Source organism: Phocoena sinus, chromosome 6, assembly GCF_008692025.1.
Source record: "Phocoena sinus isolate mPhoSin1 chromosome 6, mPhoSin1.pri, whole genome shotgun sequence".
NCBI lineage: Eukaryota > Metazoa > Chordata > Mammalia > Artiodactyla > Phocoenidae > Phocoena > Phocoena sinus.
Window position 1 is genome coordinate 43,146,153 of NC_045768.1, and position 20,856 is coordinate 43,167,008.

At 35.1% G+C, this 20,856-nt stretch overlaps 1 protein-coding gene across 6 annotated transcripts in view; it reads right to left on the reverse strand.

Moving 5' to 3' along the window:
• The window catches only part of VPS13A (vacuolar protein sorting 13 homolog A), a 236,934-nt gene that overhangs the window by 46,074 nt on the left and 170,004 nt on the right, over nucleotides 1-20,856 (reverse strand). For all 6 annotated transcript variants that reach the window (XR_004350289.1, XR_004350290.1, XM_032634365.1 and 3 more), the window contains exons 48-54: nucleotides 20,197-20,592; nucleotides 19,829-19,933; nucleotides 19,561-19,707; nucleotides 14,728-14,856; nucleotides 13,982-14,115; nucleotides 9,796-9,925; nucleotides 2,402-2,634 (exon numbers count right to left, since the gene is read on the reverse strand). Coding sequence is in view for 4 of the 6 variants with exons in the window: in XM_032634365.1 (XP_032490256.1) it covers nucleotides 2,402-2,634; nucleotides 9,796-9,925; nucleotides 13,982-14,115; nucleotides 14,728-14,856; nucleotides 19,561-19,707; nucleotides 19,829-19,933; nucleotides 20,197-20,592 (1,274 nt within the window). In the remaining 2 variants the exon portion in view is untranslated. The remainder of the gene's footprint in view (nucleotides 1-2,401; nucleotides 2,635-9,795; nucleotides 9,926-13,981; nucleotides 14,116-14,727; nucleotides 14,857-19,560; nucleotides 19,708-19,828; nucleotides 19,934-20,196; nucleotides 20,593-20,856) is intronic.

A 20,856-nucleotide genomic window follows, 5' to 3' on the forward strand; every position in this document is an offset into this window, starting at 1 on the left:
GTAGAAGGAGATCAGGAGTTTGGTTTTACATACTACAAAGCTTAAGAAGTCTCTCAGATACCTGAGTAAAGATTTTATGTAAGTCGTTGGATAGATAAGTCTGGAGTTCAGGACAAAAGTCTGGCTGAAGATATATTTTTAGAAGTTTTGGGCATATATATGGTATTTGAAATCAAAACTGAAACAGAGAAGAGGACTAAGGTCTGAGAGCCTCAAGGTACCCAATATTAAGCAGTTGAGAAAAAGACAAGCAAGCAACAAGTAAGAATAAGAAATGTTGGAACAGAAAGAAAAACCAAGGTGGTGAGATATCCTGGATGTAACATCAAGGACACTGTATCAAGAAGGGATCTGTGTTAAATGTTATAAACATAATCAATACAAAGACTGGTAATTGTACACTGGACCTGGCAATACTTAGGTCTCTGGTGATCTTACTAAGACCAGTTTCATGGTATACTGAAAGCAAAAACCTGTTTGGAATAGTTAAAAGAAAAATGCGTAAAAAAAGAATTGGAGATAGTGAATATATCTTCTGTTATAGATTAACACTTCTAAGGGGTTTGGCTATAACGTAAAGCAAAGAAATGTGCAGTAGGTAGCAGGAAAAGTGGGTCCAAGAGAATTTGTTTTTAGTTGAAAGAAATTACACTGGTTGGAACAATTCAATAGAGAGCCAAAAATTATTGAGGTAGGAGAAAAAAAGAAGAGAATTGCTGGATCAATGTCTCAAGAGGCAAGAGTGAATGAAATATAGTGCAAAAGTAGAAACGTATGTTTAAATAGGAGCACATACAATGTATCTATGATAACTAGGAAATGTGCCACTGCAATATGTAGGTAAAAAATATTGGTGCATAGGAAGCTGAGATATTGGGAGTGGGTCTTTGGACGTTCCCTTTTGATTGTGTCAGTTTACTTGGTGAAGTAAGATGCAAGGCAGTGAGCTGAGAGAGAATGGAGGTTTAAAAAGAGATAAAGTGTGAAACAGTAATCTAGGAGAGACAGTGAATGGAACAAATCTAATTTACTAAAAAATTGCTATAAGACTTAAATGCAGAATTTAAAAATCTTTCCACATTCTAAAATTACTTCACTTGTTTTGCTTACTGAAGTATGTAAGTTATCTAATTTTATTTATGCTATTTGTTTATTCCTTCTAAAATTTATGTTCACTTAATAAACAGAAAGGTAGAAACCATGTATTAATCCCCTTTGCATTCACATCATTTAGCATAGGAGATAGCACATATCAGGTTTCACAGGCTTAAAATCTGTTATCTATTAGACATTTTAATTTAAGTAATAAACATATTTTTGAGAACAAAAAAAATTTCTAAGAAAATAGTTTTAACATGCCTTTTTATTTATTTATTCATTTGGCCACGCCGAGTGGCATGCAGGATCTTAGTTCCCTGACCAGGGATTGAACCCGTGCCCCCTGCAGAGGAAGTACAGAGTCCTAACCACTGGACTGCCAGGGAATTCCCTTTAATATGACTTTTTAAATGGCATGGATAGCATTCAAGGAGAAGTCAGGGGCATTTCTAGATGAATTTACATAGAAAAACAAAGTCAAATCTGTATCATATACCTTTAATTTATATATTTATTTGAGAGTTTAACTCAAGTAAAGGATTAAAACTACATTATCCTTGTTATACAGACTGCAATATAGAAACGCTCTCAAATTTGGCAGTAATATACATAAATTAATTTTAAGTGTTTATAAACAGGAATATTAAGTGCAAAAGGGAAAGAGTTTTACTGGTGATGACTTATGTGGGAAATGGTAAATACAGTATTATCTTATTAGATCTTAAAGTGCCAAGGTCAAAGTAGAAAGTGATTAGAAAGTGAAATGTACAGTGTGGGGAATATAGTTAATAATAATATAATATCTTCGTATGGTGACACATGGTAACTAGACTTATTGTGATCACTGTAATGAACAGAAATACTGAATCACTATGTTATGTACCAGGAACTAACACAGTGTTGCAGATCAAATGTACTTCAAAAACAAACAAACAAACTCATAGAAAAAGATTAGATTTGTGGTGTACCCTGCACTGTGGTAGGCGGTAATGAACAGTTAAACATTTCCTTATGACATATTAAAGAAAGAAAATATACCTTTGATAAGTTGAATAAATCTAATTTTTAGAGAGCTGGGAAAATCAACAACATGATGAGATAAATTTGATTTTTGGTATGTCTTTATCTCAAAAGGCAAAAAAAAAAAGCATCAAAGCACTTTTAAATTAGCATTACCTCAGATTAGTATCAATGAATAGTCAAAACAGAAAATTTAAACTAACTCATTTTAGATTTTACGATCACCACTCTTAATGATTAAGAACTGAGCACTTAAATGTATCCAAATTTTAACGCATCTAACCTTGTAATGCCAATATAGGCTACTTCTTGCTTTGTATAATTGTTGACAAGAGAAATTCCAACATCTTGTAATGCCAACACAATTTCTTGCTCTGCTAACTCTGCTTTCTCACTTTCATATGTCACTTTAAATACCCTTGGATCTTCAGTGAATAAAATAATGCGTTGTAAGCCTTCAAAGAATGAAACTAAATAAATGGTCTTTTCCTCCAGATTTATAGGTGTCATCATATCCTGAAACAAAATCATCAAAAAAATTAAATAATTAGAGTTTGGTCACATCCAACATGAAATCTAGATTCCACATTTGAAAAATGAGAATAGTAATGGCACTTCGTTCCCAGGGTTGAACAAAATAAATTTGTAATTGTATAACATTTGGAAATTTACATAATTAAAATCAGTTGATGACAGCTTCTGCCATCATCATTATGAAGTCAGGAAGACAGGTCAACTGTTCTTTTAATACCATAGTAAAATCTAATTAAATAGTCTTCCTTTCTAGGCTAATCAATAACACAAAATTTTATTTTCTCTGATTTATTATAAGACTAATCAATGTGTTATGCATTAAAAGTTGTTCAGTCAGAAATTCATATTTCCTTGTAGAGCTGATCTAAATAAGATAAAGAATATCTGACACCTCAGTTGCATGCTCTACAAAGCACAAATACTACAGGGTTAATTCTGCAGGAAGCCTTTATATATAAGTATTGTGCTGATATCAGGGTCTTCAGTTTCAATAATTAACTTCTAATAATTAACTGTCAGCAATGAATTTCTAGTTAAGTGAACACTCTGATTAACAGGAAATTATAATATATAGTACACATTCACGTTATAATCCACTAAAATTAAAAATGAGTTGTTACCACAGTCATGTTACTTATAACACTTTCTAAAATAAAATACATAGTACTAAAACTACATTAAGATATAAATAAACTAATTTCCAAATAATTCTGAAGTTTTTCTAATATTTACACTGGATTACAGATTTACCTTTATAAACGATCTATCATTTTGATATAAATATTATGCTATAAATATGCAAAAGTACTAATCAACAGGTCAAATATTTGATTATTTTTATATTAAAATGAAGTCTTTTTTCCTGAATAAATCTAATAATCATGAATTTAAAAAATAAAGTTAGGCCCATTATGGGCAGCCCTCTCAAATACATTCAAAGAACACTGGATTCCACAAGAGCAACACTGAAAGGACAATGAAAAAATACCATCAATATGCTAAGAGAAAACAATTCAGAACCCAGAATTCCTTACTCAGCAAAAATATCCTTCAGTGAAGAAAAGTATAGGAAACAAAGATGCCTAAAGACAAATGAAAACTACTAAATATCATCATCAACAGAGACTCACTCAAGGAAATTCTATAGGAGGAATTAAACACTGGCAAAAGGAAAGTGATCCAAGGTGAGTGTCTGAAGCAAGAAAGGAATGTTATGTAAATAAAATAGTACTTATGTGGGAGAAAACATTTTACAAAATTCAATATCCAGGCATAATAAAAATTTTTGGCAAACAAAGACTAGATGAGAAGTTGTTTAACCTCTTATCAAACCCCCGAAACAAACACACACACCAGACTTTGGCAAAGATCCCACTTAAAGGTAAATATTGAAGTTATATAACTTGAGACCAGAAATAAGGCAAAGACATGTGTTAATATCAGTTTTATTGAACAGTATATAGAGATGCTAGCCAGTCCAGTAAGGCAAAAAGAAATTAAAGATGAAAGGACTGAAAAGGAGAAAACAAAACTCTCATTATTTCTAAGTGTCATGATTGTCCATACGGAAAAATAAAAAACAAATAATCAATATTAATAAGAGAATTCAGTGAATTTTCTGGATAAAAAAATCAACACACAAAATGCCATTACACTCCCCTACGCTAACAAGCTTAATTTAAAAAAGATACCCGGGGTTTCTGCTCTGGTAACTGATGACTAGGTGGTCCTGGACCAACACTCTTCCTAACAGCAAAAGCTGGACAAAATCTAAAAAGGAAAAATATGTGTTTGAAAAGACAGAAAAGTTACCAAGGTAGTGAGAATGGGGCCAAGATCTGAGAGAGAAAGAAAGCCAACAAAAGTGAACTTTGTATTCAGAGTTCACAAGTGCCAGTTCTAAAAGTAGAAGCAAACACTGAGAGCTTAAAAAAAACATTAAAATTGGGAGTCTCATGTTTGGAAGGACCAAAACTGGAGTGCAGGGCATACCAAAAAGAATGGTCAACAGCTTAGGCTTTTAGTTGAGTCCCCAAAGGGCGATTCTTTAGGTGCCAGGGTAAACTGGAAATACACAAGTCCTCACAAGGACTGAAGACCAGGTTCAAATAATTTCAGTCCCCATTAAGGTACTCTCCCCCTAGACTAGCTACCTTACAAAGGTAAAATCACATGTTTTTAAGAGAAAGGGAACATCATATGGAGCCTCGAATTACCTTTAAAATTTTTCATATACTATGGCCGGCACACAGGCAAAAATAAACATGCATAAAGTATGGATTTGAGTGAAAAACAAGAAAAAAAGAAAATATAAAAATATCCATATGAAATCTAGATATTGAAATTGTCAGATAGGCTTCAAAGTAGTTATGATCAAAACATTCAAGAAATTATGTAACAAGACAGAATTTTGGAACAAAAACTTCTACAATAGAAGTCTTAGAACTCATCATTTCAATAACTAATATTAAGAACTCCATGGATGATTTTAAGAGCAGATTAGATACAGCGAGAGAAGTATAGTGAAAAATAGGTCAGAAGAAAATATCCATACTGAAGGAAGGAGAGAAAAAGATGAAACAATACAGAACAACACATAAAAGTCGTCAGACATGATGAAAAGTCTAACATTTATGTAATAGTGAATTCCAAAGATAAAGAGAAAAAAAGAGGTGCCAACCCTGAAATTTGATATCCAGCAGAAATACTCCACTAAAAACAGGGCAAAATAAAGACATGTCCAGAATGAAACTGATAGAAAACTCATCAGCTGCAGACTCTGATAAATGGAATACTGGCTGCCATATCAGTAAACAAGGATGTTACAGTCATCAGCTATTGTAGCTACAGCCTATGGTGAGCAGGCGAGCCCTGAGGAAACTCACGAAGAATACCTGCCATCTAGCAGCCATCGGACTGCAGCCACTCCCCACGGTGAGCCCTGAGGAAACTCAGGATGTGAAAACACAGGATACTGGCCCGAGATAGCTGAGGTGCATATTAAAGGAATGATTTCAGTGAGCCCAGACTCTTGCATCTTCCTATACACAGAAAAGTGCTAAGTTCCTTAACTTGGGATATCTGGTTTTCTTTAATTAACAATAATCTTTTGATGTTCCTGACTACCTGCCCTTTGTTGTAAAACTTCTATATAACCTGGCTTCCCCTATTGCCTCCTCGGAGCTGTTCTCTCTCTGGGTTACTCGAGATGCTGCCTCCCGGGCTCGAAGTCCTAAAAGCTCCCACCCAATAAAACATAACTCTCAACTTTTAGGTTATAAATAATTTTTTAGTCAACAACTCACACTAAAAAAATAGTAAAGAGAAGAAAAATGAACCCAAACAGAAGTATGGAGATGCAGGCAGAAATGAGAAGTGGCAAAAGGAGAAATATGTGGGTTAATTTAAATGGAATACTAATTGTAGAAAGCAGTAATAATACTTCTTATGGGAGTTAACCTATTTAGAAATAAATCACACGACAATATTACATAAGACAGAAGGAGTAAATGGAGTTAAAGAGTTCTAAAGTCCTCACATTACTGGGAAAGTGGTACAAGTACTAATTTACAGCAGGTTTTAATAAGTCAAGAATGAATGCTGTAATACAGTAGGAAGCTAAAGCTTTAGGCTTCTGTTAATGTGATGATCTTTTTGTGTCCCTTGCAGAAAACCTACAAGCTATGCTCATGGGTTGTTATAAGAGATATCTGCTACTGTGGGGTAGGGCTTCTAGGTCAAGGGGGCTCATAACACACCCAGTGAGCTTTGTTTTCCCTCACATCAAAGCTGTTGTTTGAAGTGACCAAAGAGAATACCTCCTAAACTTGTCTGATGCTCCCTGCTGGTATGCTATGTTTCCTGGCCTGTATCCACCCAAGCAGGCAGTTGTAAACTGTGGCCTATGATAGTTTTGTAAGTCTGAATGTTTAAGCCTAAAAAGATACTGTGGTGGGCACTGTAATATTACATACTGATAAAAGAATCAATTTAACAAAAAGACATAACAATTCTTAATTTGTATCTACCTAATCACATAGTTTCAAAATATAAGAGCCCAAATTAACAAAACCAAAAAAGGAATGTGTAAATACATGATTTTAACCACCACTCTCCAAGTAACAGAACAAGCAAACAAAAAATTTAATGAGATAGATTTAAACAATTCAACAAAACTTGAATAAATCAACATATATATGTAACAGGGAACAGCCGATTTTGACTCCATGTTGGATCTCTTTCTTTGACTTTAACCTTTGCTTTTTGTTGCTTTTGTTATTATAATCATACATAATGGCCTGCCTCAGGGAACCCTGCCTCTCTGCCTGAACCTTAAACTAAAGTACCTCTGTTCAGCTCACAGGGAGACAATCTGACCCTGCCCACCTGTGACTGGCTGCAGAAAAGAAGAAACTAACACATTCCCTCCCCAATGAAGGCCACTGTGAGGAGATGTTTTGCAAGATAAATGGGCTTTTTACTTTAGTTCCTAATCTCCTCCCCTTCTCTGTTCTATAAAAGAAACTGGCATCCAGATCCCAACAAGATGGTTTTTTGGGTCACTAGTCCGCCATCTTCTCAGTCTGCTGGCTTTCTGAATAAAGTCGTTATTCCTTGCCTAAACACCTCCCAGGGCTTCCCTGGTGGTGCAGTGGTTGAGAATCTGCCTGCCAATGCAGGGGACACAGGTTTGAGCCCTGGTCTGGGAAGATCCCACATGCCGCGGAGCAACTAAGCCCGTGAGCCACAGCTCCTGAGCCTGAGCGTCTGGAGCCTGTGCTCCGCAACAAGAGAGGCCGTGACAGTGAGAGGCCCGCGCACCGCAATGAAGAGTGGCCCCCGCTCACCGCAACTAGAGAAAGCCCCTGCACAGAAACGAAGAGCCAACACAGCCATAAATAAATAAATAAATAAATAAATTTACAAACACCTCTCAATTTACTGGCCTGTCATGTGGCGAGCAGAGCGAACTTGGACCTGGTAACACATAGAATACTGTAACCAACAACTACAGAATACATATTTTTTTCAAATACACATAAATTATTTACAAAAATTGACCACATGCTGGCCTACAAAGTCAATTTCAATAAATTCCAAAAAATTGAATCAGAGTATGTTCTCTAGTCACAGTGGGATTAAGTTAGACATAAACAAACAAAACTAGAAAATACTTCTGAAAAGTGATAACCTAAGTAACCATGAAGCCAAAATATAAAAATAAGTCACAATGAAATTTAGAAAATATTTTTAACTAAAAAATAAGTAACATAAAACACAGGAAAATTTGTGAGATAAAATTAATACTGTTTTTGGTAGGAAGTTCGTGACTTTAAGTGATTTGAAATAAGAAGTGAAGAAAGCCTAAAAAGCAATGATCTAAGTATCTGCTATGAACTCATTTGCCCCCTCCCGCAATTCACATGCTAACGTCTCAACTTCCAATGTGACTGTGTTAGGACATAGGGCCTTTATGGAGGTTATTAAGGTTAAATGACATCCTGGGGGAGGGGGAAGGTGTAAATAGGGTTCTGATCCAACAGTATTAGTTTCCTTATAAGAGATACCAGAGGGCTCGCTCATTCTCTCTTTGCCACGTGAGGACACAGCAAGAAGGCAGTCATCTGCAAGCCACGAAGAGGCCTCACCAGATTCACCAGAACCTGACCATGCTGGCACTCTGATCTCAAGGTTCTAGCCTCCAGAACCATTAGAAATAAATTTCCATTGTTTAAGTCATCCAGTCTAAGGTATTTTGTTATGGCACCCTGAGCAGACTAATACAATATCTATTTCAAGAGTTTAGAAGAAACTTATCAAATTAAAACAGAAGAAAGGTGAAAGAATATAGATTAGAGCAGAAACAGGTGAAAATGATAACAAATGTATAAAAGAGATCATCAAAAGAGCAAATTGATGGTTTTCTGACAGACAAAGCTAAACTGAAACTAATTAAACTAATAAAATCTCAGCAAAACTTATCAGGAAAAAAGGAATGAAGGGACAAATAGTCTATGCTAGGAATGAAAAGGAGAATCATCCGCATAAATATTAAAAGATAAAAAGGTGGATATTATGAAAACATTTATATCAATATATTAGAAAAGAGATGAAATAAAAGCATTCTTAGAAAACCTCTTACCAAAATGACACAAGTAGAAATAGAAAGCTGAACTGCCCTATATTTAATAATAAAATAGCATTCATAATTTAAAACCTTCCTACAAAGACTACTGCAGGTTAAGATGGCTTGGCTTCACTGGTGAATTCTATCAAATATTCCAAACATTCTAGAAATCATACCAATCTTACATAAGCTCTTCCAGAAAACAGGAAAATCATAGATATTTCCCAGCATGTATTAGAATGACCTTAACATCAAAATCTGGTTAGGACATTACAAGGCAGGAAAGTTACAGCCCAACTTCTCTCATGAATACAAGCAAAAGTCTTAAACAAAGCATTAGCAAGTCAATTCCAAAAATACAAGGTTGGTCTAATATTAAAAAACCAACCAAATAAGACAAAGCCCAGATTACATATAATCATCTCAAAAGATTACAAAAAGTCATAAAAATTAATAAAAGTTCAATACTCATTTGATAAGAGAAATAATAACTAGTGGCAAGAAAAAAGACACTGGAATAGGGAACAAATTAAGATAAAATTTGAAAGACCAATAAAACTTTAACAAAACAATTACTGAAAGTCATTTAATATGTTACTGCAGAATGTTTATACCTAACTTTATTATTATAAAAAACAACAGTTTGCCATCCAGAGATAAATTCTTTCATTAATAGATCCCTAAATATCCTTCACAGAAGTTAAATTGACTTGGGATGACTTTCAATGCAAAGAATGTATTTATATTGGTTTATAAATTGAATGCTGAAAATACCTGTTTACCCTTTATAACATAATAGAAGCAAATAAAAAGGCAGACAAAATAAGACTGTTTCCAGTTTTAAACATTTCTGGTTAAGTTAAAGTTTCAATACTGTTTTAAAAATCTTTCGCAGTTTTTAAGAAGTGGAAACACAAAAGAGTCCTCAAAACTAGTAAGGCTGAAAGAGAGTAACTTAAAAAATAAATAAATAAAAGACTTCTGAGAACACCATAATAAATCAATCCAGTACATACATCCTTTTGTGTTACTTCACCGTGGCTTTCTCCACATCTCCACTTCAGCTTTCTAGAGCCTGCTGGATCAGCCCACGTGTAAAGAATTGCTTTTCCAGGAGGGAGGGAATCTTCTATTTCACAGAGGGAACTGACATAAATAGTAAAAAAATATGCATTAAAGTAAGTGCAAGTATACAATTATTTAAAGAATCCAAAATAATACTTCATTAATTCTGAGTCCGTTAATTGAGATTTGTGATAGTTCTGATTAAGAGTAGCCTGAAAATTTTCCTCAGGCTTCCTTGGTGGCGCAGTGGTTGAGAGTCCGCCTGCCGATGCAGGGGACATGGGTTTGTGCCCCGGTCCGGGAGTATCCCACATGCCGCGGAGTGGCTGGGCCCGTGAGCCATGGCCGCTGGGCCTACGCATCTGGAGCCTGTGCTCCATGGCGGGAGATGCCACAACAGTGAGAGGCCCGCATACCGCAAAAAAAAAAAAAAAAAGAGTAGACTGAAAATTTTCCTTATACAATAAAAAAGTGGTTTTCTGAGAAAATAATGAGAATATTTCAAGGGAAATATTTGTCCTATTTAGGAAATAAATATCTCCAGGTTGCTGAAACTACTTTGCGAACTTTTGTTTTAATACAAATTAATTATAAAAGAAAATTATTCCACTTACTTTATCTTATCTATACCAAATCTAAGAGAATTTAATTGGTAACCCTTTCCAAAGTATTGTTTTTACTGTGGCAAAGACAATACAGCTCAATTATTTCTAAAAACCATAAGACATGGGATACAAATCTAAGAAACTCAGTCAACTCATAAAACGATTCCCCAAAAGAAAATGGAGAAGCTACAAACCAAAGAAATAATAAAATATAACTTTTCTGAGCTGAAGAAGCTGACTCTGCAGATTAGACTTCATTGCGTATCAGACTAAATTAATGGAAACAGAATATCATCCTAGATAGAGCTTTGCAAAATGTTCAAATTTTAAGAAAATAGAGGAAAACCTGCCTATAAACATCTAGGACAATCACAGTTACCCATGAAGAAATAAAAGTAAGACTGTTCTTACACTTTTCTGTAATACTGAATGCCAGAAAACAATGGAGCAGTGGCCACACAATTTTGAGGCAAGAAGTTATGACTTAAAATTTTCTGTCAAGTTGTTAATTTGCAAGAGAAAGACATTTTCAAATAAGCAATAGCATAACCTATTATCCACAAACCCTTACTTTTTCCAACCAAGCCAGAGATGACTAAAAATAAAATTTTAAGAACTAGGATGTAGAAATATTAAACAACTAAACCAGTCAAATAAATTAACTTGTTGTTAATATGCTATGAATCAATGCAAATACCTTCAAGAACATATTTTTGAAAAACTAACCATTTTATATTCATCTGGGTCAAAAATCCCAAATTATATTGATAAGAAACTGAGAATTTGGAAAGAGAAATTAAAGATGTCAACTACTCCAAATTTTTCATGGATGAATTAGCAGATAACTGTTTCACTCTCAAAATTTAAAATGCATCAAAATCGGGACTTCCCTGGTGGTCCAGTGGTTAAGAATCTGCCTTCCACTGCAGGGGACATGGGTTCGATCCCTGGTCGGGCAACTAGGATCCCACATGCTGCAGGGCATCTAAGCCCACACGCCGCAACTACTGAGCCCACACACTCTAGAGCCTGTGCATCACAACTAGAGAGCCTGTGTGCCGCAACTATTGAGCCTGCATACTCTGGAGCCGGTGTGACACTACTAGAGAAAAGCCCACGTGCCGCGACAAAGAGCCTGCACACTGCAACTAAGACCTGATGCAGTAAAATAAAATAAAATAAAATAAAATAAAATAAAATAAAGTAAAATATGCATCAAAATCTCCAAGAACACAAAATAATTATCTACAAGAGAAACAAAATGTATATTTTCCAAATCATCCTTAGAAGAAAATAATCCATATTACCAAAAAGTATGGCAAGGAATTATAAATTAGTTGTTATAAGAATTACAAATGGGTTCAACATTTTTTTTTTTGGGTTCAACATTTTTATTAAAAGACAAACAGGTTCTAACATTATAAAACTGGAAATAAATTCTCAACAACAGAAGAACATTTGATTATAGTGCATCTAAATGATGGAATATCATGCATTCATTGAAAATTGTGTTTTTGAAGCAAATTTACATGCTCACAATAGCTGTTAAAAACAAGAGATTCAGAAATATAAACAGACAAAGAGCAATAGTAAAAAAAATAACTGAATCAAAATGCTGACAGTGTTGGGATTCCAGGGATTATGTTTTTCTTTTCACAGTTTTCCTACAGAATTTTAAAAAATAATGGACAGTTGTTATTTTTATATGTAGGAAACAATTAAAAACCATATTAACAACAACAAAAAAGCCAAGGGTAGGGAAGGCAGAGGAAACAAAAGCCCTATATTCCTTATTTTTCTATGAAAAAATATCAAATGTAACCGTGTTGATCAGATAAATTTGGTTTAAAAATATTTAGAAATGCTTTAATTCATATAAATTTTAATCTATTTAATTCACTGCAGAATATTCCTCATGAAAAAATTCATCTCAAATTTATCTCAGGAGGGCTTCCCTGGTGGTGCAGCGGTTGAGAGTCCGCCTGCCAACACGGGGGACACGGGTTCGTGCCCTGGTCCGGGAAGATCCCACATGCCGCGGAGCGGCTGGGCCCCGTGAGCCATGGCCGCTGAGCCTGTGCGTCCGGAGCCTGTGCTCCGCAACGGGAGAGGCCACAACAGTGAGAGGCCCGTGTACAAAAAAAAAAAAAAAAAAAAAAATTTATCTCAGGAAATTCAAAGAAAATAAAAAGTAACCAGAGTCCTCAGAATGTTAACTATATATGTGTACAAGTCTTAACCTCACAAGAAAATAACAACACAATGTGACAAACACTTTAATCTATATATTAATTTTATAAATTTCCATTAAAACTGTAATTTTTAAGTTTCAGAATTTCTACACAGGATCACATTCTAGTTTCTCCCTTATCCCTTACTTTTACAACTGTAACAATGAAGTAGATAAAATTTCTAGACACTTTATATCTGAAATGTACTATAAAGAAGAGTGCAAAGTCAAGGCTGAGCCTGTGCGTCCGGAGCCTGTGCTCCGCAACGGGAGAGGCCACAACAGTGAGAGGCCCATATACCACAAAAAAAAAAAAAAGGGAACCCTTGTGTATTGTTGGTGGGAATGTAAATTGGTGCAGCCACTATGGAAAATAGTATGGAGGTTTCTCAAAAAACTAAAAACAGAACATGTGATCCAGCAGCTGGATTATCTGTTCAAAGGAAATGAAAACACTAATTCAAAAATTATATGCATGTTCACTGCAGCATTATTTATAATCACCAAGACATGGAAACAACCTAACTGTCCATTGATGAATGAGTGAATATAGAAAATGTGGTATATATAAAATGAAATATTATTCAGCCATAAAGAAATCTTGCCATTTGAGACAACATGGATGGAACTTAATGGCATTATGCTAAGTGAAACAAGTCAGAGAAAGACAGATACTGTATCATCTCACTTATATGTGGAATCTAAAAAAAATCAAAAAAAGAAAAAAGAGAACAACCAAAAAAACCAAACACACAGATACAGAGAACAGATTGGCAGTTGCTAGAGGCAGGGTTGGGGTGGATGAAATGAGTGAAGGTGGTCAAAAGGCACAAACTTCCAGTTATAAAATGTATAAATCATGGGGATGCGAGGTACAGCATGGTGACTATAGTTAATAATACTCTATTGTATGTGTGAACGTTGCTAAGAGAGTAAATCTTAAAAGTTCTCATCACAAGAAAAAAAAATCTTAACTGTGTTTGGTGATGGATATTAACTAGACTATAATGGTGATGATTTTACAATATATACGAATATTGAATCATTATGTTGGACACCTGAAACTCATATGTTATATGTCAATTATGTTGGAATTTTTAAAAAAGTAAATTATAGATCTCAAGTCAGTTTTAACCCTACATACTTCAGTATACTTTTTTTTTTTTAATGAGGACATTGTTTTACATGGCCATAATGCCATTAACGGTGTTTATACTCTTAGGAAATTATCATAAAGTCAATGTCTCATCAGCTAGACTCTGCTAAAATCAGGGGATATTGTATTTGTAATAATCTTCTTACCTTTGCTTATATTGAACAATGTCATTCTTGGTGTGATTTATTAACAGGAATGGAGCTGCTCCATCACGATAATCTGAAAATGTAATAACTGTAGAATGCTCAGCCAAATTAACTTCTGCTATAATACCTCCAAGCTAGAAAAAAGGAAAAGAAAATATTCTCTAATGTGATAATTTTCCAAAGAATATTAACCAATAACATTTAATAATAAAAACTATTCATAACTTAATATATTTTTTGATGATTTGAAAAGTAATTCAGGATTTTATACTGCATTTCTGGAAAACCATGACTCTCAATTATCATATACAGATGGGTCAAATTCAAGATGTGGTATATTGTAGTATTCTAGGCACTTTAACTCAGCAGTCCCCAACGGCGGGGGGGGGGGGGAATGTTCAGACAGTAATGTGAGCCATGGTTCGGTCAGTAATGTGAGCCATGGGGAGCGGCACATGAAGCTTTGCTCGCTCGCCTGCCACTCACCTCCTGCTGTGCGGCCCGGTTCCTAACAGGCCAAGGACCAGTACCAGTCCATGGCCCCTGGGTTGGGGACCCCTGCTCTAACATTCCATATAACAGTTAAATTGTTTTATGTCTCTTGCTTCCTTTTAGAACTTTTTCCCTTTGCAAAGAGAAATGTTTGTTCATTTTTGGTGAAACAAACAAACAAAAATCATTTAATAAAAAAAAATTAGTAAGTATATATTAGCTTCTCTAACTACACACACAAAAGAATCACTTACCTCATTACCCAGATGCAATAAAATACAACTTTCTTGCTTGTTAAAATGTATCTTTTTGGGAGAGCCTTCACTTCTTTCAACTTGAATAAGAAGTTTATTAGAAGCATCCTCAGGCCAAAAGGGGATACACTAAAACATATATTACATATATTTATTTAAGTAAAACTGATTTCACCATAAAGACCTTTATCATTTTAATAAACCCATCAGAGTAGACTCAAAATAGTCTTAAACCTCTTTCAACACTGCTCTGGTTACTGAACTGCTTAGCTATAAACTGCTGACTTCAAGATGGGGTGCCACTTGGGGGCACTTTGAACACAAGCAGTAATGGGTAGTAAGTTGAAGAGTTATTGATAGAGCGCTGTGAAGAGGCGTTAGTGTGGTCCAGATCTAGAGATGGATTGAAAAAAAGTAAGTAAACTGAGCCAAGTGATCAGTTTAAAACAGGGGAATGTTCAGTTACTAAAAGTTATAATTGGGTTGTGGGCATCACTTAGTAATTAAGCAGTAGTCAAAGTACACACAAATGTCAAGTCAGGACATATATTAAATCCAGAGTCCTGGAAGTCAAATAAGGATTAAAAAAGCAAAAACAAAAGCAAAAACCAAGAGAAGTATCTAAAGTCTAAAGTTCAGAGTAGAAAACAGGCTCAAAATCTTAAGAAACCACCTGGACATCAGTGATCTGGAAACCAGACTAACGGAATAGGAGACAGTCAATGCACCCAGAAAGAAGACCAGACAACAGGAGCTGGAAACAAAGAAAAGAGCTAAAAGGACAGGAATGGAGAGCCAGCCTTGTCTGTAAACTATTATGTAAATCAGGTCTTAGTGTGATCCGACTCTGACCAGGCTGGTAACTTCACATAATTCAATGAGACTGCACATGTGCTCATCATCACCATACGACCTGAGGGCAATGTAGAAGAAGCGAGATGTTAGAGTCAAGTGCCTTAGCTTGATAAAGTCAGTTTTATTCAACCATAAAAAGTAATTAATGGAACTAGACATGGGACATGGTTAAGGCTATAACAGGCTGAGAAAATTCCCACTTGAGGCTTCTTGCAACCCAGTGGAAACTTATCTGGGAGTCAAAACAGTAGCAATACTAATCCAAGCATATTTCCCAGGAGGAACTGAGAAGACTAAAAACGATGTGCTCTCTGAAAATCCCCAAGCCTTGCTTATTTGTAAGCCTTCCTTACAAATCAACACAGCTAATAATCATAAATATGCATTTTAAGTTAAGGTTGACTACTGTAAGCCAAAATTAAAATGTGAAGATTTTAAATTAGCAAAAGAAATTTATCTTAAGAAAAGCTAAGGGACTTCCCTGGTGGTCCAGTGGGTAAGACTCTGGGCTCCCAATGCAGGGGGCCTGGGTTTGATCCCTAGTTGGGGAACTAGACCCCACATGCATGCCTTAACTAAGAAGTCTGCATGCCACAACTATAAGACCACATGCTGTAACAAAGATCCCACATGCCGCAACTAAGACCTGGCGCAGCCAAAATAAATAAATAAATGTTAAAAAACAAAACAAACAAAAAAAACACAGAAAAGAGAAAAGCTGAAGTTGACAACAAAAAGTAAAATAAAAAATAAGTTGTTGTGCATTTGTAATTGTAATTACTGTAAATATAAACTAACTGTTGGAAGACAGAAGCTTAAATAAATGTTAAAAAAAGAGAAAAGCTGAAATTGATAACAAAAAGTAAAATAAAAAATAAGTCCTAATGCATTTGTAATTGCAATTACTGTAAATATAAACTAATTGTTGGAAGACAGAAGCTACAGATTAGGTTTTTAAAAAGAGAAAACCCAATAATCTTATCTGCAATTGACATATAAGGCAAGACATAGAACTACTGTAAATAAAAGTATGGAAAAAGATATACCTAGAAAATATATAGAGTAAAACAAAGCTGCAGTTATAATTTGGCATCTAGATATATAGAGAGCTCTACATCCAACAAACCAAGAATCCACAGACTTAATGAGCACATATGAAACATTTGCCAAAGAAAATCTATATTCACTCGACAAATATTTATTGAGAGCATACTGTGTTTAATCACTGTTCAGAGCCCTCTAATAGCTCTCTCCATTTCACTCAGAGCAAAAGCTAAAATCCTTGTAATTCACAAAGTTTTGTGTCACAAAGTTCTGCATGATTACTCTTTATCACTGTTATGTCTTGTTCTCTTCTAAATACTTTTCCCTCTCCAATAATATCGGCCCCTTTTGCTATCCCTCAACCATGCCAAATATTCTCCCATTTTAGGGCACCTACCCTGGCTGATCCTTTGTCTTTAATGCTCTTTCCCCAGATATCCACACTGCTGAGGGGTCCAGCTCCTGGCTAAAAACCTATGTGCAATTTTTCAAGTCAGACCACTGGTAATTACAAAGGCTTTACCTTTATCTGGCAGGTCTCACAGGGCAAAGCTGCCCTCCCCATACCAGACTAGGTGCACAGCCAGCGCACTGCATTCTCAAGAACTCAGCCCTCACTTCTAGCCATGCCCTTACAAATATCTGCATTCCTACTACAGGCATCTTTGTCCAGAGGCCTCTTTACCAGGGCCTTTGGCAGAGGCCTTCCTCAAGAATCTCTGCAACACCTCTTTATCAAGGAGAGAGGTGGAACTTCAAGATGCTTTTTCTCTACTCTGACTTGGTGCTCAGTACTTTTCCATTCCTAGCCCTTCCCCTTTGTTTTCTGCCACCCCCAGATCCATAAAACAGTAAGAGTTATTTGTTCAGGGCTCCCCTGACAATGACACTACCCTCACTGATCCACCTCACCCCTAACTAACGTTGTTCCATAGGAAAAATGGTACAAGGGGAGGTGGTGCTTTCTTCAGTTTAGCCTCTTACTTATACTATTGCAGTAAGTAATTAAAGTCCTGAGTATTACTTTCATTTTAGCTTGTTGTCTTTATCAGCTATTCCTGTACCTGGCATCTCAGCTCCAACTCAGCTGAACTCTTGACAAGTGTACCTCTCACATTTTCTCCAAGTTTGTTCAAATGTGACCTCAGTAAGTCCTATCCTTGACCACCTTATGTAAAATTATAGCCCACTTCTTGCTCATTAGAACTCTTAACACCTCTTAGCCTGTCTTATTTCCTTTTTCCCTATTAGACCTGTCACCTTTAAACATACTATGTATTTTACTAGTTGACTATAGTATTATCCATTTAATGATTTCCCTATACTCCCACTGAAATGTAAACTACACAAGGACAGGTACTTGTGGTTTTGTTAAAAGATGTATCACAAGGCACATAGGGAGTACACACAATAAATATTGTTGAAAGAATGAACAAACAGGCAAACATGAAAAAAGGTACACCTTCTAGAAATGAGAAATGTAATTCAAATAAAAAACTCAGTTGGGGCTTCCCTGGTGGCACAGTGGTTGAGAGTCTGCCTGCCAATGCAGGGGACACGGGTTCGTGCCCCAGTCCAGGAAGACCCCACATGCCGCGGAGCGGCTGCACCCATGAGCCATGGCCGCTGTGCCTGCGCGTCCGTAGCCTGTGCTCTGCAACGGGAGCGGCCACAACAGTGAGAGGCCCGCATACCGCAAAACAAAAAAAACTCAGCTGAAGGCTCAAATAGCATATATATATATATATATATATACTGCATAATATATATAGTAAAAGTGAAAATCTATGAAAATATATATGTAGAATTTATCCAGAATGAAGCAAAGAGTTATACAGATAGAAAATATAAAAAAGATAATAGGATATATGGAAGAAAGAATATGAAGTCCTAGAACAAATCTGATTAAAGACCCAGAAAGAGGAAATGGACAAAGAGGAGAGGTAGTATTTAAAGAGACAATAGCTGCAAATTTTACAGAAGGTATGAAATATATTAATCTACAGGTCTAGGAATAAAGTATCTCAAGCAGGATATATCAAAGGAACCCACATGCAGACAAACAGTAGTATGACTGCAGAACATCAAAGACAGAGAAAACTGTGAAGGCAGCTAGAGAAAAGGAAAGATAACCTCCAGAGATATGACAGAATCACAGCAGAATTTTCAACAAAAATGGAAGCCAGAATATAATGCTACAACATGTAGAAAAAAATAGAATTGATTATCAAGAAAAAGTATCATAAAAGAAAGGTGATGATTAAAACTTTTATGGATAAACACAAACTGATGGTATTTACCTCCAAATCAGCTCTAAAGGAAATGCCAAAGGATGGTACATCAAGAATGATTCCAGAAAGATGGTTTCAAAGCAAAAAGGCATAATGAATAAAAATAGCAAACACTTCTCTAATAATCCTAACATACTCAAAATAAAATTTCTTCAGAAGTATTCTGTTAACCTCAGGCAGTCTTTCAGAAAGCTCTTACCCAGAGTCCTAATAGCTACAGATAGAGTAGAATCAAAATTTCATTCCTAAGATACTACTGTCTTCCTAAAATAACTAGCTTAACCTACCCTGTAAAGGCATTTCTAACAGCTTCCTAAAGAGAATAAATAATTTCCTTCTCTTTGCTGCATTTATACTTTACCCAGTCTTCTACTGCCATATTTAACGACATTTGGTTAGTAATTATTAAATGTCTACCTCTATTATCAAGCAACACATTCCTAGATGACAATGTTCGGATTTTAATAATTAATTATTTACTTGGTTTATTCTGGTACAAATAAATACTCAAATGTTCATGGAACTGAAACAAAATTGGGAGGTGGGGGTGGAGAGTTAGAACATTACATAGTGATTTCATGTATCAAACTTCAAGGGAAAATGAAAATCTAAAGAGGTACCTTTTTGAAATTCATCTACCCACCTGCTCCAAATCAAGAGAGAGCCATTTATCACTTCCCTCTTCAGCCACTGATATACGATATTTACTTTTGTTTTTAAGCAAAAAAAAGGGTGTAAAGGTGACAATTCTGGTAATGTTAAAACTGCTAAGATCTATAGTGACACCAACCTACAGGAAAAAAAAAATAGCAACATTTCAAAAACTATTCCATTATCATAACATCCTGATAAAAATTAAGTACTCAGTACAGCTTAAAAAAAATTTCCTGATGAGCATAAAATGAACTCACTTGATATTCCATTTTCAGGCCCTTACATTTAACAGCTCCGTGACTACCAACAGTATCAATTGAAAACTGATCTGACAATTCACTATCAGTTACCATAAGCTGAACCTAGAAAAAAATATTTCAAATATATTAGTATTTAGGTACCTTTAAAAATTCCTACCTAAGTTGATATATTTTTTGCTTTTTAGCTTAAACTAATATTATACTGTTAATGCACTAAACCCTTCCCAAGACTAAATTTTAATCTTTTTAACCTCAAATATTTCACAAATGTTATTTCTACCTACTTCATAATATTTTATTCTTCTAAACAAACAAAAAGGAGTGATAAGTAGATAAAGAATGAAAGTCAAAAAAACTTCGCATACCTTATTGTTATTAAAAAAGTGCTTTGGCTGAAAAGAAAAGAGAACTGGCTTTTTATAATTAGGTGGATGCTTTCGATGAATTCCATCTGCTTTATACTGTAACATTCGACCAGTTTTATTGACCATCCAATAAGGACTGTGAAATGCCATAACCGTCTGGCCAGTATTATAAGTTACATGGATAGCAATATCTAAATCAGTCTTTTCTATTTCTGTAACACAAGTAAAACTGATGAAACTAATATCTTGTTGATTAGGTTTTATATGATATTCACTTTTCCAATCATGATTAAGATAGTCAAGTAATTTTAAATGCAGCCTGGGTTTATCCAACTGTACAGTACAAATCTGGGCTGAATGGCCTTCATGTAGAGTAAAAACTCTATGTTCGGTGCCCTATAATAAAAAAAAAATACAGTAAATTTTTAATGTTTCAGAATAATACACCAAAATATTCTATTTAATGATTCCAAATGCTATACAAATGATTCTGAAATACCTCTGTCAGAAAAAGAAGACTTATGTTCATGTTCTAACTTTGTCAACTGTATAAATTTCTATAAATTGAGATTTGAGTTACTATATTTGTAAAATGGTCTAAATGATCTACTTCAAAGGACTATTGTGAAAATAAAATAAAATAATATAGTGTGAAATTCT